Raw genomic sequence first — 22,854 nt, 5'->3', positions numbered from 1 at the left:
TGATTGGGTGCAAGTATGAACTGGAAAATGGTGGCTCCATAGCACCAGCCCATCATATAATAGCCATTTCTTTTTTTCTGGTAAGACATCGAAGATTCTTCTCTTCCAAGCATTCAAATACATGATACAGAATTGTTAGCTATAATCACCATGCTACACATTAGATCCCCAAACTTGTTCATCTTGTGACTAAAAATCTGTACCTTTGGCCAGTATCTCCCCACTCCCCCACCTCAAACTCCCCAGCTCCTGGCAACTACCACTCTATTTTGTTTTTTAGAGTTTAGTCCACATATAAGAGAGATCATCCAGTATTTGTCTTCCTCTGTCTGACATTTCACTTAGCGTGATGCCCTCCAGGTTCATGCTTGGGGAGCTATCTAAATCTACCAATGTTGGGGCCTTACCCCCTAGAGAGTCTAATGTAACTGGTCTGAGGTGTGTTAGGGCTTCAGCACTTTTTAAGCCTCTCTGAACCATTTGCATATTTGCCCAAGCTTGAGAACTAGTCTTCTAAACAGTGCTATCAAGTTGAGAAGTCAGTTTTAGGTTTGTTTTATTACCATTGTGTAGAAGCAGCATCAAATTGACGGGGAGCACTGTCGAGTCAGCACCCAAGGCCCACCTGTACTCACCTAGTGGCATATTCCTGGGTCAGGAGGAAGTCTCTTTATAATGCTGGGTTTTGAAAACCAGGGGTTAACGAAGACCTGTTTCCAATCTGACCTCCACTTCTGTAGACAGTTTTTTTCATGACCTTCCCAAAATGCCAGGCTGATTTCCAACTTGGTCTCTGCCCAAGGCATTTCTTAGTGGGATCACAATTTTCCAAAATATGAGAAAACCCAGTGCTACCAGAGACAATGCTCACATTTTAGGCATTGTTGGACACACCACATAGCATCAGGCAAGCCATTCCTTCTTCAGTTATCTTTCTTCCTTCATGGCAAGATGGAAATCTCTGGTAAGTGCTGGACCTTTAGCAGCAGTGACCTTTGCCAGGCACAGTGGGTGAACCTGAGGTTAACACGGCTTAAGATATATGTACTTAGAAATTTATTGCACTGCTTTGATTTCATTGCATTTTTTTAATGATCCCCTCCTTTTTATGACCAGGCTTTTCTCCTGAGATTATAATGTTTTCTTTTTTAAATGAAGTTTAAGTTATGCAAAATGAATTAAGTCCTAGAGACCTACTATACACCATGGTGCCTCTAGTTAATGATAATACATTGTATACTTAAAAATTTGCTAAGATGGCAAACCTTATGTTAAGTGTTCTTATTGCAAAAATAAGATTGCAGGAAGAAACTTCTGGGGGGTGATGGATATGATGTGGTGTTGATTACAGTGTTAGTTTCATGGATATATACCTATCTCCAAACTTATCAAGTTATATACATTAAATATATGCATTTTTATTTGCCAATCACACCTCAATAAAAGTGTTTATTTTTAAAGTCAGAACTCTTTAGTTTGAGAATTAATTTATTAACTTGGTACCAGCTACTTTCAAAATTCAACCAGACGAATACCAAAATAAAATAAATCTCAATTGAAAAATTTTTAAGTGAAATGTTTAAAATAGTAATAATAATCACACAAGGGTGTGCTAACTCAAAAGAAAACAGAGCATCATTTGAAACATGCTGGAGATCCAGAAATGCCCTGATATAAGAACCTCCAAATAACTGACATGAGACTCCTGTGCAAATGTGAGAGAAGAAGGCTACCATTGCCCAAATCACTCAGCCATCAGTGCTCTGCTTACATCACACCTGTCACAACACATGCCTTGCCCCGGTCAGAACCTGAGCAGTACACAGTGGCACACCGCTCTTGGAATCATGGAATGCTCAGCACTTCTATGGAAGCTATGTCCCTCCAAGGGGCAGAGCCTCTGCCCACCATTTCCTTCAGTCATTTATAAGAATTTACCCCAAATGTTTGTGATTAGCTGGATTTTGGATTGGACCCTTTACAATGTGAAAGATTGACCTGCACACATGATGCCTTCATGTGTCATGTGTACAGTGTGTGTATGCACGTGACTACTTATTGAATAAAATATCACTTCCTTGTTGGTCTGTGACATAAAAGAAAATATAGGAGTGGCCACAAGTTGGTAAAATATATTTTATTTGTTCATACAAAGAAATAGTATCAATTACCAGAATTTCATTTTCCTAGAAACATCTTTCTCTGTGTAAAATTAGTGTTATACATAGGACAAAATACTTGATTTAATTTTTGTACATACTGGCTATTCTAATATCCAGGTTATAGAAGACACACTGCTTGAATTTGCACAATATTTCAGATTACAAGGCTGAATGAAACTCAGTCATAAATTAATGTTACAAAAGTGAGAAAAATCTAACCACACTTTTAAGTTTTATTGACCATCCATCTTGATAAAGTGAAAAGAAAAATGACATTGATCTCTGTCAGCATTTTAGAAACATATGAAATGGAACTTCCCATTTTCCTTTCCTGTGAAAATATCCTGGCAGGATCTGAAATGGTTTCTCAAAAGGTCTAAAATGTATCTGTCATTCAAAATGACTTCCAAAGAGAATCTCATGAGAAGACAATTTCTCCTCCTCCTTCATCCAATTAAGTCACTATACCTACATACCTTTGCAGGCACCAACTACCAAGTTAACAGACCACTATACAAACACCTCAAAGAACATGGAGTATAGAGAAACAATAAACTCCTCCAAATTTTTTGTTAATGTTTTTGTTTTTAACAAGAAAGGAAATAAAACTGAAATAAAGAATTACAATGACTACTGGAGTTTTTCCTGCGAACTGGAAGGAATACACATGCTAGGACAAATTGCCAAAATGTGAAACAGTGTCTGCCTCCCAGCAGCTGAAAGTGAAGCTGGTGGCTTGTAGATTGCAAGAACAGGATGGAACCCAAGGCTGAATGTGATGTGTTGCCTAACTTCTCCAGGAGGAAGACATACAGGCCCAGGCCCTGTGATAATTGCCACGTGATGGGGTATAACCCTGGGGCAGATGCTGTGTCTGGATCAGTCGGGAACTGTAAGCTAGCAGACCCCTGTGGAGAGAGGCACAGGAAGCTTGACATATTTGTTTTACATGGAAAACTTGCTTTAGGCCTTCAGTGCTTATTATCAACATCTGTTTGGTTTCAATGATTTGACCCAAAATAGAATCTTGACCCACTTCAGTGTTTATGACTAAATGATCCTCCTTCTATCTGAAAATTTCCTGTTTCAGTTTTAAGGCAGAGAACAACTTAATCAAAAATTGTCCAGCTTGAAAAGAGGGCAGGGACTTGAACGAGAAGGAATAGCTCATGCTTGCTTTCCAACTGCTTTGTTGCAAACCTTCCTCTGAACTTTTCTGCAATTCTACACCATGTTATGATCAGATCATAAGGGTGGCCAGAAAGCAGACAGGACAGAATTAGGTGGAAGGTGTAAATACTGACTTATACTTTATGCTGTCACTGAAAAGGTGTTGTCGGTTTTTTTTTTTCAAATGAGCCTGCTAATTGAAAAGATGCACAACCAATTAGCACTCTACATGGATATCTCTGATACCCAAGCAGCAAGAGGGCAGAACCATACTACATTATGGGAGGACCCCAAGTACAGGTTCTACACTTCTTGGTAGGGGCAGTAACAAGCTAGGAAATGAAGAGAACATCTCTGGAATGTACAGAGCCCATGGGCTCGTTCACCTACACAGAACGTACAGGTTGATAGTTTAGCTGTTGAGTATGACCTAGTGAGATCTGAGCTGGAACTTGTCGGCAAATACAAAGCAGATCATCCACAAGACATCACTCAAAGACCAGTGACATTTCTGATCAATTTCTAAAGATGAATTACTTTGTCTCTTCATATAAGTTTTCTTAGGCTATTGGGCAAGTTATTCCTTATGACATAAAAAAGTATCCTTTGTAAACATCACAACTTAACCATTATGACAATATGTATATTTTCCCACACATACCTCAAAGAATGTATAACTGAAATAATGATTCTTTTGTAGAAGAATGGTAGAAGCATTCTGGTTTAGAAAATTGAGGATAAAGTGAGGATGTCATTATGTGATATTGCTATGTGGTTACCCAATTGCCATTGGCTAGTCATCATGAAAGATCCCCAACTGCTCTCTCAACAGAGAGGCATGGGGGGAACATTCTGCATCAGCAGCAACAATTCTGGCAAACCTTCTGCCAAGACCTGTCTAAGACAAGTGGCCACTGGGCAGGTGTCTGGCTCACATGCTCACAGGCAACATGGGGCCAGCTTTCCCAGCCTGTCCTTACAAGAGCTGCTCCTGGATCTCACTGTTTGGCTGCTTGCTAAACAGACCATATTGTCCATCTGTGGTGGGCCAGGAGCTCCAAGGAGAGGAATTCCAGACATCGAGCAGGGGGCCAAGGATTCCCTTCCTCTGCCAGGCCACCTGTCCTTCTGAGGGTCCTTCTCTTTTCTTCCATTGAGGCTGTCAGCCTACTGGGATGTGCCCTACATAGCTGGCTGTGCCTAACAGCACCTTAGCAGACGCTGATGGCATGGGACATACCTGAGCCTTTTGGGTCTCAACACCCGGGCACCCTTGGTTTGTGCCTATGGCTCTGCTGGCCTAGGGAATTCTTTGGTGTGTCAGATCAGAACTGAAGGATGAAGCACAGTGTGCTCTTATGCAAATTAGAAGAGACTGTCTTTATTTCTAAAGCAGCACCCAAGCATCTCACACACATGACTGGGAAAAAGGAGGCTAACATTTGCATACACATCAAGCTGGTTAATGAACCAGGGACTAGGGAGAAAGAGGATGCAGGGCCATCCTTCAAACTCAAGATCTGAAGTAAACAGACCCTGGCATGGAGACTCGGAGAAGATGTGGGAGGCCCTGCCGAAGTGGTGCTTCCCCCAGGTGCTGAGCAGACAGGGAACACCTAGCAGGTGGTCTGGGATCCACATCTTCAGAGATGACATCAAGTGGATGAGGAAGCTGCTACCTGAGGTCTCACTGTCTGAGTGCAGCACCACTGGGGCAGCCAGCGCTCCGATGAGGTACACAGGTGGGACAAGAAATGGAAGCTGAAATGGGAGACCCAACATGCACAGTGTTGGCAAGTGAATTCAGACAGTGATCGAAGGCTGCGTACCCGTAACAACAAAAATCTCAAGTTGTGCTTTTCTTCTTCTTAAATATAATGGGTAGGGAGGGAAATGGAAGCACCATCAGTTGTGAGGAAAAGAACAAACTATTAGAGTTAAACACTTTGGAATGTTAACAGATTACAAAGCTTACTCTCTAAAGTGTGTGGTTAGGCAGCTTAGTGAATTAATTGCTTATGAATTAAAAATAAATTATTATAAAATATATTTCTGTACATTTTACATACATATACTTTCTCTCAATATATAAGCCACGTGGTAGGCGGCACAGTCCGGGTGCCTTCAATCCCAGCCAAAATCTTGCCCGGTCATCTGGTAGAACTTGAGGTTGAAAGGCCGGTAGAAGTCACGCAGTCTCTGCACCACCTCGCGGTCGATCTCGGGGTGGGTCCTGCCCTTGGTCTTGCCCAGGCAGTGAGGTTTGCTGCTGCCCTCAGCCTTCTTCAGGCAGGGGAAGCCCTTGGTCTTGTTGAAGTAGAAGTGCTTGTCGGTGATGATCCTCTTAAGGCCCAGGAAGTCCTGCACGCGGCCCAGCTCGCCAGCGGGGTCGCTGATGAGCCGCTCCCGCTCACGAAGAGCATCTGGCCGATGGGGAAGTGGTGCAGCCAGTGCTCCAGGTGCTTGGCGTAGATGCCAATCTGGATGGCGCTCCACGATGTGTCGATGAGGCCCATGGTTCTGTTTTTGAACGTCAAGCTCTCGAAGGTGGGGATGTCAGGCCGCTTGGAGAGCGTCTGGGTGTAGTCCGAGATGGCTCTGGTCACCGGGTCCCGCACCACCACGATGAGCTTGGTGTCCTTGGACATGGCTGAAATGCGTGCGGGGGCCTCCCGGGTGACAAAGTAACTGGGCGTCTTCTCCATGGTGATCTGCCCATCCAGGGTTCGGGGCATTAGGTCCCTGAGGAAAGAAAACAGACCAAAGGCAGGTCAGAAGGTGAAGTCTCTTTGGCCACATGTCAACAGTTCTAACCCCCGCTCCCTCCTCATTGGGAACAGTTATAGAAATAGGAAAGAAAATTCAAGGAGAATTTTTGAGCTGAGAGGTACATTAATTACATTAATGTGCCATCTGAAGTTTGGAGGCCGGACATTAACTACCTGGAATGTAAAGGCACCTTTCTACAAGGTAAAGAGTAGGATACGGGTTTCTCTGAAATCCTTTCATGTGGCCTCTCCCTGATTTTTCAGGGTTCCCTGCTTCTACAAGGTCCCAGACATCTGATGTCAGAACCAAAGGTCTCTGGGTGTGTGCCTTTCCTAAGTAACAGCACCTGAGGCCCCGGAGTTCTCTGCCCACTGCCCTCACTAGCCTGCCTTTAGGTGTTCACCAAGCCTGGGCAACTGTGCTATGGACACCTGTCCCCCTGGGCCAGCCAGGCTGTTCTGGCTTCATTACAGTGACCACCGACACAACGCCTTTCCTCTGAAATGTGTATCCGAAGGCAAAAAAAGCACGCAGCAGCCAAAATACTGGCTGGAATCAGAGGAAGCCTTAACTGATACAAATGCACCAAGAAGAAATTCCCCGGACACAACTCTAGAAATTTCCAAAAATACTGTAGATGCCATTAAAAACAAACAAACAAACAAACAAACAAAAACTTGTGTGATGTCTATTGAAATGTTAATTTAAGCAAAAGTATGTAGACAAAATTGTTACAACCTACAATGCATACAGGCCATTACAACTGGACCAAAATGCAGTTTTGTGGTGGCAATTAGCACAAAAATATTAAGACTCAGTGGTATGAGATTGTGCCTTATTTGCCCTCTGAGCCTCAGCATCCTAATATGTGAAATGGGAATGATTCCACCTACTTTATTCAGTTGTTATGAGGTTTATAAAATCAAAGCAGTTTGGCTTAACAGTTAAGGAATATGGACTTGGCAGTCAGGCTGCCTGGGTTCAAATCCCAGCTCTGCCACTTATAAGCTGTGTTACTTTGAGCAACTTACTCAACCTTTCTGGGTTTCTTTCTCTCATCTGTAAAAATGAAGATGCTAATACATACCTCATGTGAATTTGATGAAAATTAAAAAAAATTAATTATCATAACATACTTTGAACATGCCTGACATAGTCATTATTATAATGTTCGATACAGTTTATAGCACATAGGAGGAGCAAAGTTGAGCATGTGTGTGAATGCCTCATGTATACACCCAGAGGAGATGTGTTAACTATTAGAAACTCAGTTTTAGTCACAAATGTACAATTTTTCATGAGCTATGGGATAGAGATTTCTGAATGATTCCTACCTGGGGCCAGGAATTTAAAAAGAAAGAGAGAGGGAGAGAAAGGAAAAAAGAGAGAGAGGGGAAGGGAGGAAGAAAGGCAGGCAATTTCCACATCATTGTTAGCAAATATTTACTTTTCAGCAGGATATTCTAAACTTTCAGCTTCTAGCCATTCCTACTCTACCAAGACTCAACTCCTGCATTAAGCACATTTATGGAAATAATGCTATAAATGCACTTGACACCCACCAGCTAGAGCCACTCCCTGGACAGCCATCCCCTCCACGTCCCTGGCTTTAGCTTAAGCTGGATTGACCCACTTTGCCCATTAACCACTTAGATTAGCCCAGCAGTGTCATCAGGCTAATGTGATGGATTAAAGAGAGTCCTGACTCTCAACTTATTTTGCATTTCACTCAAGCAGGTCGATTCAGATAGAGTCCCAGTTTTTTTTTTCTTGTGTTAAGCCATCTGCAACTAGACAGTCTACAAGAGTTTAATATTCAGAATGAAAGTGCTACCACCACAAGTGAAGGAAACCCAACCCCCAAAGCAGTTCAAAACCATTGCTGAGGGGTGGGTTTGGGTGTGTCCTCAGAGAGTCCATCTGACCCAGCATCCCCATTGATTAAGGAGCATGGGCCTGCATAGGTCACAGGTCACTTAACCTGTCCAAGCCTCAGTTTCTTCCTTTGCACCATGAGAAAAAGGACAGTGACCACTATTTAGGGTCTCCAAGGGGACTATGAACCTAGCCTTGGTACCAAGCCTAGTAGCTAGCTAGCTGGTGCTAGAAAACGTTCTCAGTGATCTTCCGTTGACAGGATCTTGGCAAGTAGTAAGGGAGAAAGATTTGTGCAGGGTGGTCATGCAGCAACCCCCACCCCATTACCACCCAAACCCTTCTGCCTTCCAGCAGGCAGTCAAGCACAGGAAATCTGCCCACAGTTCAGAGAGTCTTTGTGGATGAGGAAGCTTTGCCTTCAGACTGGAGGCTAGGGACCCCATCCAGTGTCCATCTTACCTGTGGGGCAGAGGGGGAAGGCTTAGCTCCTGTGAGAGGCCAAGACGACAAAGGACACTGGGCGCTGCCCTCAGCCTGCCTGTGTCTCAAAACCTTTGCTGCCTGCCTTTCCCCACTAAGGAAAAGCCTGGTGGGGCATGAACAAAACAGCTAAATGGGCCATTGTGAATAAGATACCACATCAAAGGATGGGTAAAATGGACCAAGCACTCAGAGGCCTCAGGCCTTTCCTTCATTATTACACTGACAGTCAGGGAAGTTCTGCTGGGAACCTGGGGCTTCTCAGCCCTCGTCCACTGCAGGCCGCGTGGCTACTGTCCCCTCAGTGTGCCTGGGGGCAGTGGATGAGGGGGCTGGTGGGCGAGAGGCACCACTGGGTTTTGCATTCTTTCCTCAATGTCTTCTGAGCCCTCTCTGCAGGCTTCCTGGGGCACCTCTGTGGCATGTGAAGTGGAACAGAATGTCACCCTAAAATATGTCTCTTTGGCATAAGGATTATTTTAGGTTGATTATGTTTAAGAAAGAGCAGACATAGGAAAAGCTCTGAAAACCCAAGTAAAAGTCATCATTTTGTAAGAGACATTTACATTCCTAAGGGAAATCTCCATTTGTCAGGGCCTCCTCTCTGCACCAGGAAGGAGACACGGCTAAATCCTTCGCAGTCTCCGTGGGGAAGGCATGGACTGAAATCTGCGTCGACCACCTCACCCTTGTTTATTATGTCTTTAGTGGTCACTTCCCATAGCTGGCCTCCCCCCACCCCAACATCTGTCATTTTTCTTTAGCTGGAGATGGTATTTAACATGGAGGCTTGGGCCATTTGGGGGAGTTACTCAGTTTTCCTGGGTCTCTTCCTATACACAGGAGGTATACAAGTTATTCAACTTCTGTTCATAGTTCAAAAAAAAAGCAATCTGTCTTTTATTATATGGGGATCTCAGTCAAGAACCCAGAAGGGTAAAGGGAAAGTTATTTTTCCTCCCCTACATGGGTACAAGGCTCAGATAAGCCAGCATCTCCCCAGCACACCCTTGTGGGCAGCACAGGACAAACGGAGAAGTGTGTGGACAGCTCCTGGACTAGAACCTTCCAGATAGTCACAGGCAAGTCCGCTTTGTCCCTGTCGGCTGCTCTTTTCCCACCACCCTACCCCTACCCCTGGTCCTGAGCAACTCCTGTGGATTCGCTTCTGGAGTCCACTTCCTTTTTCTCCTCCCATTGCTGGCCACGCTCTCCTGTCCTCATACTCAAAATCTCTCTGAGACAACAGTGACTCAGAGAAGAAAGTGTGAGGATGTGGCCATGGGTGAGACCACTCAGGTGTGCCCTTGCATGCTCATCCCAGCTGTGGATCCAGCCTCAGGGGAGCCTCCTGAGCGATCAGCAGGGAGGCTGCAGGTTAACTGAGCTGCTCATTATGAAAGCTAATTTCTCAAACTGAGAGTCCTAGCTAGTAATTACATAGTGCTGGAGCTTGCAGAGGAACTTTCACTGCTTACCCATGAAGAAACTGAGGCAAAAGGAGAGAGTGGCTCACTTAAAGGCAGTCACTGGCCTGCATGTCAAGAGCTGGGATCTAGACTCAGCCGCGGGATGTGTCCCATTCCATTTGCCAAACCCTCTCCCCTCAGTCTCCTGTGTTTCTTCTTAATGTGATGAAGAATACACAGCACCTGTCCTCTTTTTAAACAGATACCTTTATTTCTCTTGTTCATAGATACGGACCTTAATAATAGGTATTTCAGTGCTAGAATCAGAAGACTGCCATCATAGTTGTTAAAAAATGAGTCAGACTTCAGAACATGAGACTTCTTAGGTTCACACACTCCTGCGTTCCATGGAGCCCAGAATCTTAGTTGTCACTGCAGCAGTCAGTCCTTCCTCCAGTGCCCCCTAACCCAGCCTCTGCCCCTCTTTACCAGGTGGCAGGAAGGGTCACCTCTTTGCCTGGCACATATGACCAATGGGTGCTTGCAAAACTAATGGGGCTAGACACTATCACTAGTGCAAGACTGAGGAAGATGCATGCTTGCCCCCATGAGAAGCATCCCCTGGGGCAAGCCTAGGATATACTAACTAGTACTACAGAGAGTGGAAAAGCTTCCACTTCTTCAGAGAGACCTATAGGGCAAGACAGTTTTGTCTTCCCTCTTGGCCTGCGGATGATGAGCCCAGGGAACTTTCAGGAACACCAGATCTCAAAGAGCAGGCCCACAGAGCAGGAACCTGAAAACCAAGAGGGTTAGGAAGAAGTGTTTCCAGCCTTCAGTGGGTTTTAGGATATTCACGAGGAAGGGATGGGCCACCTCTGTGGTAGCAGGTCTTGCTCCTGGTTGTACATTGGAATCCCAGGATGCTTTCAACTAAATGCCTGGACCTTGCCCCAGACCCACTGAGTCAGGCCCATGTGGGCAAGGCCCCGACAGCTTCTGGTAGAGGATTCAGTGTGCAGGAAGAGTCAGAAAGCATCACTCTGTAGTTGGTGTCTGTCATGCACTTCAGTCACTTGTTCCACAGATACCCAGAGCCACCTAAGAGAAGTCATCATCATGGTGGAAAAACTGAGAAAACAATATTGTAAATGAAACTAAAAGTTGTTCAGCTAATCCAAAACTCATTATTTGAGTCAAAGGACTAGAGTTAAGTCTCTAGAGTAAAGGTCATACTCTGTCAGCGGAAAGCAGCGCACATCCCAGAATGAGAGACAGGGATGCACCAGTGGGGTACAAACTGCAGAGAACAAATAACACAACCAAAAAACCAAATGCAGTCAGGTTCAGTAAGAGAAGAAAAGGATGTCTCTTGCCCTTACATGGGAGCACACATGCACATACACATATAACTATCAAACACGAATCGAGCTACCAGCAAAACACAATGAGGCAAACGGAAGGAACTCGGAAGGACGATAAGGCCATCTTTACTTTCATGATAACGAGAAGCTCACAGATGCATCTAAGTCTTTCATCATCAACTGTTAGATAACATCAGCATAAACAGAGGAGAGAGATGCACAGGTAAGGAATAGTACTAGGGCTGGGTCACCTGATTTTTTATTTTGCCAGGCTGTGTGGCTTAAAATCATTTTTTAAAAAGATCCCATGAAACTAAGGTGAGTTGATATCAAAAATGACCATTGGACCCTTTTCTCCTTTTCTAATTTTGGGGCAGGGTGGAGGAGAATGGCCAGGATCGGCCTCAAGGATTTGGAACTTCCAGCCTCAGTCCCAAGCTCACCTCTCCCCCTGTGCCTTTGCCAAACAGGAGAAGTGAGCTGAGAAGTGAGCCAATAACTGAAGGGTCAAACTTCTCACTGGGGTCTGGCTGTCCCAGGAGAAGTGCAGTTTACATTGAACCTCTCAAGTCTCCACATGGCCCTTATGTATGATCCTGGAAGCAGAATATTAAATAGAAACTTCAGGCCGAAGTGAGTAGGAAATTCAAATGAACCAGAGAAGATCTAAAAAGGCCTCTAATTCTGATGTTCTCCAGTACCTAATATTGCCCTAATTTTCTTTTTCTGTTTCTTTTTTTTTCCTTGGGTGACATGGCTGCTCCCATGCTCCAGCAACTGAACTTACTAATTTGAACTGGCAAATTATGCAACAGGAAAAAGGCAGATGACTAGAATGGGTGTAGCCTAACTAACCATAGCCAAACAGATGCTGAGACAAGTATGCAAAACAGATGATGGAAGGGGATGAATTTCAGAGAGGAGACTGAGCTGCAGGCCACAGGGGAGGGTAGGCCCAACTCCCATTTTAAATGAGGAAGCCAGAAAGAGCTGGAGGAACATCAGGCCGCCCGTTTTCCCTCCCGCTTTGGGAGAATGATGTCCTCACTTGGTTGCAGAAATACCCTACATTTTCTGGACCACAAAGATTTTTTTCTTTTAAAAAAATTTACTTTTTGTGCTGGCTGGTGTAGCTCAGTGGATTGAGTGCTGGCCTGTGAACCAAAGGGATGCTGGTTCGATTCCCAATCAGGGCACACACCTACGTTTCAGGCCTGGTCCCCAGTGGGACGTGCTCAAGGGGCAACCACACACTGATGTTTCTCTCCCTTTCTTTCTCCTTACCTTCCCCTCTCTCTAAGAATAAATAAATCAAATATTTTTAAAAACTAAAAATAAAAAACTACTTTTTAACCTATGATACTACTAGACAGTAAATATTCATTTTTGGTATCTAGTTCTATTAATTTTGACAGATGTATAGAGTTCCATCAGTCCAAAATCTCCCCCTTGTGCTATTCCAACAAAAATCTTAAAGCAAGCTATTTTCACAAGACAAATCCCCTTACAAATAGCCAGAGTCTACCTAAATCCTTGTTTTGATACTGTTTTGAGGAAAATATTGATTGACATAAGAAAAATGGTCAATAGTGACTTTAAAAAAATGACATAGATTTATTTACTGTTTCTAAAGAAAAAAAAACAAAGGCAAATTGTCTTCATGAAAGTCTCTGTGAGTCCTCCACTTCTAGTTGGTGAGACTCCCTGTCCACATTCCATAGTCTGTGGGCCTCAGATTCCCGGCTTGTAGCTTAGCAGAGGAGGCTGCAATGTTCTGCCCATTCTGATAACCTGTCCAAGGGTGCAGACCAGGAACTGTAATGCCACATCACCTTCAGCTTGTCCACAGAGTCCAAACAAAAGTACAACAAGGGAAAATCTCTACAAACTGCAAAATAAGAATTTCTAGAAGAGTTGCATCTCTCCTCCCCTCTCACAAAACCCAACAAAACCACCAAACCTGTTCCTGGCATTCACATTCCCAAATCTGTTTAGCAAATAAGGATGACTCCTCAAAAAAGGTAAACCCAGTAAAGTGCCCCTTCTTAGGACCCCATAAACCCAATAAATCAAGTATAAGTGGCAAAATTCAAAAACACTGGAATCTCCAGGGAGCAGGAGAGAGGGAGTGGTGAGCAGGCAAAGTGCAGAGGATTTTAAAATAGTGGATAATGCCATTATTGTGTGTTCAAACCCCTACCATGGACAACACCAGGAGCGGACCCTAGTGTGGACTGTGGACTATGGGTGATAATGATGCAGCAATGCAGGCATTAGAACAAACGGACCGTTCTGATGCTGATGTGGGGGAGGCTGGCATGTGGAGGGATGGATGTCTCAGGAGACACCTCCATACTCTGCTCAATTTTGCTGTGAACCTAAAACTACTCTAAAAAAATAAAGTCTTTTCCATGAGCTCTGGTCTTCTCCTTGAAGAAGAATGGGGTCCCACCACGCTAAGGGCACCGTCCTCATCACCTGAACACCCACCTGCTTCTACCACTTTGGGCACAGGTATCCTGGCATGCTGCCTCAGCCACCGGTGCTCCTTCACCCCCTAGCCACTCTGAGAGAAAGAAAACACTTCCCTTTGAGGTGAAGTGAGATTTGTATGCAAGGCAAGGGACAAAATTTCAAACATCCTGACTTGGAAAAAACAAAGCCTTATTTCATGAAAGGACTCCCTTTGGGTTACAGAGCTTTCTGACTAGCTTCCTGGCAGGACTGGGGCCACCTGGATTCCTCCTTCAGCCTCCCTTCCGTGGCACAAAGGCCTCAGGACCCTCCCTGCCAGGTCTCCGGAGGAGAAGGGCAGGACCAGGGAACCAGATGACAGAAGCCAGGCATTTATTTTAGCCTCACTCTTCCCAGTACAGGGAGCTCAAGGAAACCCACTCGGCTGGCTAACTTCTGTGGATGGAGAGGGGTCACACACAAAACCTGACAAGCCCAGGGGGCCTCTACATGGTGGCCTTACAAACTCAGAGACCTAAAGTAACCACACAGGATGGTCTGAAATGAAAACTACCTAAAAGGGAGTCATGGTGGGTAGTCATGTAGTAAGCCAGTATTCTCCAAGACAAAGGTCTGTTTTTACCTTAACTGAGCCTGTCTGCTGCCTTTTTGCATCTACAATAACAGACCTTTGGAATGTCAGAATGATCCGATTTTTTTCCAGGGCCCTCAGGGCAAAAGACAGGAGACCATGGAGCGCCTCCTTATTATCTTGTTCCCCACATAACAGCTCTATGTGTGGGAAATGGTCATTGTTTACTATCCCATACTCACCAGTGTGAAAGGAGTATGTGCCTGTCTGTTTTACTTTTTACCCAGTCTCAGATTTTCCCACTTTGCTTTCTCCCACCTCCCTGCTCTACCACCAGTGGACTTCATGCAACTGTCCTCAAGCCTCCCATGATTGTAATGCATAAAATGAACTGCAAAACTGCCATTCTCAGGAGCATTTTCTCAACTCGTTGGCAACTTCCCAGCAACTGTAGTCATTTTGGCTCAAATAAACTCACAAAAATTCTCTACAGGTTTGGATGTCTCTTTCATGGACACTTGAAAGGGTGCAAAGGGCAGCTGGTGGAGGGGGTGGGGAAAGACAGTGATCTGGAGTGGAAGTGACATGGAGGAGAGGTGATGCTCCCACTGTGGAACTCCGCCAGAGTTGTGAACTCTGCTGCTGCCAGAAAACCTTAGAGGTGCAAGGCATGGCAAGTTTGGGGGTGGGGGAGCATCTCCTCCAGGTTTCAGTGGGCACTTGCAACTGCAGCCCACAGTTAAAGCTTTTCAAAAAAATTCAGGGGGAAGAGAAAGAATGGACACCACAGTCACTTCAGTTCTAATCACAGAGTTTTCTGCTGTGACGGGTGTGGGCTGGCTTATCCTTACCCTCTGCGAAGGCCAGTTATCAATCCTAAATATCCACCCCAATAGGCACCCCCTACAACTCCTCAGTTTCTTTCTACCTCATGACCTCATAAATGACAGTGGATTTCTGGAGTCAAAAAGACAAAAGCTACAGCCTGCACTCACTCCTTTCTTCTTCTACAAGGTGAGGCACATGGGGACAAGAAAAACACTTTTCCTGGAAAACTTGACCATAGACAATGAGAGGAGCCACAGCCTGCTCTGAGAGTTGTAACTTGAACTGTAAATTGTAACTCTGGGAAGTTTCTTCTTTAAAGCTGCTTTCTTCCCAGGGGAGACAGGAGGACGGTGGAGGAAAATGTGTATCAGCACAGCCCCTGCGTATCTGGAACCTCCTTCCTTTGGTAGGAAGACTCAAAGCCCACCAGTTCTGAGCTCCTCTTCAAAGGGCCACATCTCCACCAATAGTCATCTCTGTTCGGGGAGATGTTTGCATATCAAAGAACTCCTTTGGGAGGACTTAAAACAATTTAAAGTGAAATGGTAAATAATCTAGTTCTCAATGTCTCTTGGGTCTGGAAGCTGGGGCAGTGGGGCTACCGGAAGTGATGTCATCATTCATTACCAATTTACAGGGTCCCTCCATCCCCTTTTTAAGGTAATGGGTAGAAAAGAAGAAAAATATAACAAAGGATGAGTTCCCCCAGGCCTCCTCCTCTTCCAATCCTCCCTTCTTTCTCCAGTCCCAGCCCCCAACCTCCAGCACAAGGATTGGGCCTCCATTGTCCTAGAGTTTCAATACTGCTCAGAAAATGAAAAGCCTCTGAATGCCATAAGGGGGTGGGGCACAAAAGAGCATCTCGCTCCTCTGGGTCAACTCAAGATTCCTTTCATTTTGGCAGAATCCTCTGTTATAGACCCTGCTTCACAAAGGCCCGAGTTCCTGTTCCTGGAAGGGGCTAGGGGTTTGGGGGGATGGGATGGAGGGCAAGTTTCAATTAAAAGCTAATAGCCTTTTGTGTATGAGCTCTCTGGGGGCATTGCTCATGTTTATTGAACATCACTGTGTGCCAGGAGAAATCAGTGAAATCAGAGTAATCTGTGTCCATTTCCTGAAAAAAAATATTTTGAGAAAGAAAGAGAGCGAGAGAGTGAGAGAGCGAGAAAGAAAGAAAGAAAGAAAGAAAGAAAGAAAGAAAGAAAGAAAGAAAGAAAGAAAGAGAAAGAAAGGAAGAGAGAGAGAGAGAGAAAGGAAGAAAGGACGAAGTTTTCTGGGAAGCAGACTTTAGAAAGCAAAATCAGTCCTGCCATTGGGCAGAGGGGGTGGAGCAGAGGTCCCAGAAATAAGAATAGGGCACTAAAATCCAATTGCCAAAGGGCAGGAGTTGAAGCAGTTCTGTTCCTGCTTTGACAGATTGGTCTCTGTGTGAACCTGGCCAGGTTCGTCTCTGATCAGTGCTGGCTTCCCTATCTGGAATAGGCTCCTTTACCCTGGGGCACTGGGAGCACCAGCTCCGTGTAGGTTACTTCCCTGAGCCCTCCCCCAACACAGCTGTACTCTGGGTTCCATTCACATGCTCCTGTAATTTTGTCCCTACTCTCCACTTTATCCCAAGAAAAGCTGCCTTCCCTCCAGTGCCCTGGGTAACTCAATGTGGATGTTTGTAAACAGACCTTCCCCTCAAGAGCATCTGAACCACTCAGCACTGGGGTCCACATGGAGTGAATGAAAATCTCTACAGAGAAGCCAAGGGAGGTGCCTCCTGAGACCCCTGACATTCAATGAAAGCACAGTGGGCACTGGGCACATGGAATTGAGGGATCCAGTTCCTGGCCTGCCACTGACAAGAGCTGAGACCTCAGACAAACACGCAAAGCTGTGAGCTCAGTTTCCCTGTGTATAAAGATTGATGTATTGTTTTTAAAGGGTGTTCTTTGGTTCTAAAATTCTGTAAGATGAGCTTTACTATTTCTACTCTCCCACCCCAACCCTATTCCACCTTGTCCTTCAGTCAGCAGTAGTTTGACACAAGTTGGCAGAGTTAAAGTAGAACCTCTATAAATATTTGATGATTGAATATGCATACACTGTATCTCAGGGGCATTGGTGTACACCATCCCAAATAGCATAATCAGATAGAGGTCAATGTCAAGCGTACCCTAAAACATACACTTATTTTTTTAAGTAGCCTGGTACTTGAGGAATAGAAAGAAAAGTGGGGTTCAAGGTCAGGCTGTGTGGCCTTAGGCAAATTGCCTAACATTTCTGAGCTGTTTTTCCTCATCTGTAAAATGGAAATATTTGTCCTTCCTATTTTATAAAGGAAAACGTTAAGACTAAAATGTAGTTTGCAGGTAAATAAGCTTTAAAAGCAGCAAAACCCTACCTAACAGTAATATGAAATGAATCCATTCATATCTCCTCTATTATATCCTTTGACATATGGCTCTAGATACTAGGAATATTTCTAAGAAAATACTGCTAAGGAAAAAGAAATACCGAATTGGTTCTTAAATGCAAAGGCTCATGTAAAAACAAGCATTTGAATGAATCACAGTTTCCTGAAATTCTTCACTTATATGAAGAATCCCACATTCGGACCTTTCTTCTTAGCATCCTGGTGGGACACTGGAGATGAAGGGAAACTGAATTCCCTGGGCTGACATCACTGAATGAATGTGATGATCCAAGTACAAGGGTCAAAAAAATACTTTTTCTCCCATGTTCCAAGTTCTAGCTGGGCTAATGCTGAAGCTAACAGACAGATTAATGTGAGCAAATATTCAAAGTTAATTACAGATTTACATGACAGGGGTGTCATAAGATATGAGACCTGAACAGGCTTTGGGCAGTTGAGGTTTATATGCCACTGTGGACAAAGGAAAGAGGAGATAGCAATGGGATTTCCGAAGGGAAAGACAGGCAACGTATAGGTAGCTAATAAGAACAGAACCTGTGTGGCAAGCAAGTTCTTGCTGGGCATCCCAGAAACATTGGGACATTGTGGTGGTGGTGGTGGTGGTGGTGGTGGTGGTGGTGGTGGTGGCAGTAGTCATGTTGGTGGCAGTTTTTGTGATGGTGGAGGTGGTGGTGATGGTGGTGGTAGAGGTGGTGGTGGAGGCGGTGGAGGTGGTGGTGGTGATGGTGGAGGTGGTGGAGGTGGTGGTGGTGATGGTGGAGGAGATTTAGCTACCTGGCCTCCCTGGAGCCTTCCTCTTTAATGCTAAGGTGAATATGTTAAGTTTTCCCACCTGGAACAGGACTTTCCATCTGAATCTCTTAGGCAGAAAGGGAGATGAGTAAAGGTTCTTTCCGAGTGTGTCTTAATAGTTAGCTTAAAAATCAAGACAGCACCAGGCACAGTTTTGGGGTTGCAACACTTTGGTCTCCTTTATAAGCAAAGAGGAATGGAAAATGGGGCAGTATTTAATACAAATACAGCCTACTTCGGAGAATTCTTTCTTTCTTTCTTTCTTTTTCTAACATGGCTGGGAGTGGGGTTTATAGGCACCAAACAGCCATAGTTTAGGGAAGAGGTCCATTCTCGGCTGATGAAGAGAAACTCCAAACCTGCTGAAACCAGACGCACACTGTGGAGACTTGATACAATCATTTGCCTTCCTGCCCCCCTACTGTGGGGCCAGTAGGAGTTTAGGAGAAGAAAAACCCTAGTTAACTCTTGACTTAAGTCCAAGATAATGGCTCCATCCTACTCTCTGCTTCCCTTCTTGACAAACAGAACCCCATTTTATGGTTATCAACTAAAAAAAGTATAGAGTAAATTAGAGGTCAATAAAAATCTCGAGACAGAAGTTTGAGATAAAGGGAAATGAGTGCAAATAAACTTCTCTTATCACAGGCTTTAAATAGTTTGAGAACATTTTAGATAAGTACTTTCTACCCAGGGAGAACATCCAAGGGAAAACTACTGACAAAGAAAAAAACTGCTGTTTCTTATCTTGCAAATCCTTGTCATCAACAGAACCTTCCTCTTCCCAGTCCGTTTGACCTAGTGCTTGATGCTGACCAAAAGGTGTCTTAAGAAAAGAAACCACATGGCAGTACACATAGAAACTCTAAGGACACCATTGAAGTCCCCCCTGTTACACCCTTTTTGGAATTCTCAGCTTAGAAAGTAAGGGAAGCTTCTCAGAGTCAGGAGAAAAGTAAGTCTAACTTCCCCAAACTCTCATTCATTCATTGCATGGTCTACCATTTTTTCATCAAAACAATAAATTTGCAACAGATTACTGTACTGGATGCTACTTGCCTTGTGCATTTTATGTCTGAAGATAGAGGATGGAAAGTGTTGGAGGCTGAAGCTATGGTCAAATGTTCTGTGTTCTCTGAGGATATCACATCATTTCTCACACGCTAGGAGAACTCTGGTAGATGACGTTACCTTACTGGTGAGTCTTAAAATTTCCAGCAATTCTGAACTTTAGACAAAGCCTTCCCTCCCAACCCCACAACTCCCACAAGGGAACAAAACTGTAAGCACCAAAAAGATCAAATAACTCAATGATTAGTGAGAGAGCAGCTAAGAATTATAAGTGAGATTAGCCTTTTACCCTGTATTAGCCTGAATAAAAAACTAACCCTGTAACTATTTTTAAGCCTAATAAGTATTTCTAAGAATAAAATGTTTGGTTGAAATGTATTGCCTTCTATTTATTTAGACTGTGAAGTTGAAAGATTTTTAGCTTCAAAAGAAATACAAGCAAAACAACAAAACACCAGGCATAGGAAGCACTGGAAAATCATTGCTAAATGAAGGCATAAATGAATGAATGAAAAGGACTGAGTGAGCCATGCTTAAAGCTAATGACCACAGGTCACAGTGCAACTAGGTAAAGAGAATTGGGGGCAACCTGGAATAATAAATTGTCATTGGGGCAGGCTTGAAAATGGTGATGATCTCAGTATCCCAATGCCCAAACAAGTTAATTCTAAGCAACATTTATGTAACATCATACCCATTACATTAAGTGACACAATTACATTAAGAGGCCCTGCCCATAAAGAAGGTCTTGAACCTGAATTAGAAGCTAGAGCAAAGAACAAGCATGGCATAAGATCATGTTCCTTATTCCTCCTGTGGGACAGGAGCAAGCTGTGGCACAGCTCATTTGTGAACTTAAATGCCCCACCTCTGGTTGGTTGGTAATAAACCATCTTCTCTATTCAAACTAATGAGTGGTTGCAGGTAATGAGATGATGACATTAATTAGCTGATTTATATTAATTGTTATTTTACTTATTATTTTGCTTTCATTATTATTTTAATTTACTTGCATTCCCAGGCATCCATCAAGTGATGGTGGATTAAGATACCCCAGTGCCTTTCATAGGGAGCAAGAAGAAAGCTGACCAGAAATGTAGATGTAGTATGTATCATGGATGACCAAGGAATCAGTGAAATGGCAGGTATGTATTGTACTGGGGTAATTCTTTCTGTCCAGGGGCACATTGCGTATTGAGATAGAAATTCCACATGCAGGAAGTTTACCAATAGATACTGTATACTGGGTCCAAAGTGAGATGTGTGGGGAAAAGCACCCAAAGCTTGTGCCCTTTGGGCTAACCTCATTTCTAGTGGGTGGAAATGAAGACACCAAGGACGAAATATACCTCAGTGTAGGGATATAAGGCAGTGAGTGAGCCATTTAGCCTGGACTGAAGGATCTTTTCTTTTTCTTGAGCTGCGGTGGGCAGTATTGGAAAGATTGGAAAACAGGCAGGGGTTGCCCTCTATCGACACTGCCCAGCCCCCACCCACTGCTTCCCCAGGCATCATTCCGAAAGCAAAATCTAGAAGCCAGATCTTCACCACCTCTCAGGATACTGAGAATGCCATTCAAGTGAATTCTAAGTCCCCTACTTCTTTTCTCACCACTCCACCCAATTTTGCTTCACCCCAGCTGTGATCAAGTTCCTACAATTCCTCAAATGGGTCATGAAGTTTCCTGCCTCCCCCCACCCTGTGGACTTCCCTCCTCCTAAACATTCTTTCCAGCCCTCCTCCATCTAATACATTTCTATGATGTTCATCCCTTTCTCAGTCTGGCTTAGCAGTCCTTGCTCTTTTCTCCTGACCACCAGACCACCACCCTTTAACACCCCCCCTGCATGTGCGCATGTGCACACACCCCCACACACACAGCGCAGCCATTATCTGTCTGCTGCTACAGTCCTGGAAGGCTGTGAGGACTGGACTGTGTCTTATTTCCTTTGTGGCAGGAATAAATGATTGTCAGATGAATAAAGGGTGAATGAATAAATGAACAAATGCAAGACAGAATTTGAATTTGATCCCGGAGGCAATGAGAAGCCACATCGAATGGAGAGGGTGAGTGGCATGAAAATGTATTAGGAGTGGGGGAGACATTGCTTCTCAGCAGCAGAGACAGAACAGACTTGGGCTTTTAGCTGATTAGAAACTTCACGAGCCTACTGAAGACCAACATAAAAAAGTACAAAGAAATTTGGAATAAGCAAAAAGAAGATTACTACATGTGTCCACCGGAAACCCCTGAATTGTGTAAAGCAGACCCTTCTGGTTATCTGACTCTGGCCTTTTACTGCCTTTGAGATATTTTGCAACTCTGTAAATTATAGATAGCAATGTAGCAATGCAATAAAATTCTTGACCAGAGGCATGCAAATAAATGCTTTGGAGTGGAGATTTTGTAGACTTGCTTCTCCACCTCCCAACACGTGCTTCCTGCCTATTTTTATATTCATCTTCACATTCCTTTATTTCAAGTAAACTTGTATTCTTTTGACTTCTCCTTTGAACCAATGATTCTCTCATTAACAATGAGTGAAATAAAATCCTTAATGTGATCATTAAGGAAATATAATCTGTATTATTATATCTGGATGAGAGTCATAATTTTACCTTTTGCTTTTAGAAAATGATCCTTTACCCACAAGGCTGGATGAACCATGCATTTCCTGGAGGGGTGCTCTCCGCACCAGGGGCACTGCCCAGCACTATCTCTCTGCCAGCCCTCCATCTCAGGACCGGAGCAGTCACACCTTCTTCTGAGCACCTTGCATAGTGATAGCTACTTGAGGTCAGTCTTCTTTTGAGGGTTGCCAGGAAGCTGAGGGTCATGGCCAGCCATCTGAGAGCCATTTCTTAGGCCAACTCCTGGCTCCATTTTATAGTTCCACTATTCATTTTCTTCTTGGACACTGACATTTGATATATCTGTGGTCCTTTAGGTATCATTTAAAAACTACCCTAAGTACCATTTCAAAAATGGTGGATACTAGGTCAGTGCCATTTGGGAGATATGAATGGAAAGGAGGGAGTGGGAGTGACAGTGACTGGACAGCTGATTTAAAAAATATTTGGAAGGAAGGAAAACTGCACAGCTGGGCACAGGTTACACATGAGGAAAGAAGTAGGAGCAAGGACCACCTTCAGTTTCTGCACAAAGTGCATGGTGGGCACCACACTAATGAGTCCTGGACTCAGCCATGTAAACTGTGGTTCTGCCCAGTTTTCAGGGGAGAGGTTGGCAGCAAGATTTAGGTGCTCATCCAGGACGTGTTGTACGTAAAGGAAGATTTAAGTTTTTGTGTCCACAAGTACAAATGGAAGCTGAGAAAGGGGAGCACCAGGTCCTAGGGGAGGAAAAATTCCCTGGGCTAGCAAAGCTGGTTCTGGGTCAGCCTGGGCTGGGACAGGATACTGCTCTGAGAGGCCAGCCAGAGGCAGGGTGCCAGAAGGAATG

The 22,854-nt window shown here is 44.2% G+C and overlaps 1 protein-coding gene across 1 annotated transcript in view; it reads right to left on the bottom strand.

Moving 5' to 3' along the window:
• Nucleotides 1-2,129: 2,129 nt before the first annotated feature.
• The window catches only part of HS3ST3B1 (heparan sulfate-glucosamine 3-sulfotransferase 3B1), a 40,741-nt gene continuing 20,016 nt past the window's right edge, over nt 2,130-22,854 (bottom strand). Inside the window, 2 exon segments of the mRNA XM_045824488.1 lie at nt 2,130-5,737; nt 5,740-6,074. Of these exon segments, the coding sequence (XP_045680444.1) occupies nt 5,457-5,737; nt 5,740-6,074 (616 nt within the window). The 3' untranslated portion in view covers nt 2,130-5,456.

Source organism: Phyllostomus hastatus, unplaced genomic scaffold (assembly GCF_019186645.2).
Source record: "Phyllostomus hastatus isolate PE091 unplaced genomic scaffold, TTU_PhHast_1.1 phas_scaffold_55, whole genome shotgun sequence".
Lineage (NCBI taxonomy): Eukaryota > Metazoa > Chordata > Mammalia > Chiroptera > Phyllostomidae > Phyllostomus > Phyllostomus hastatus.
The sequence above is the reverse complement of the archived record's forward strand: the minus strand, read 5'-3'. Positions and strand labels throughout refer to the sequence as shown.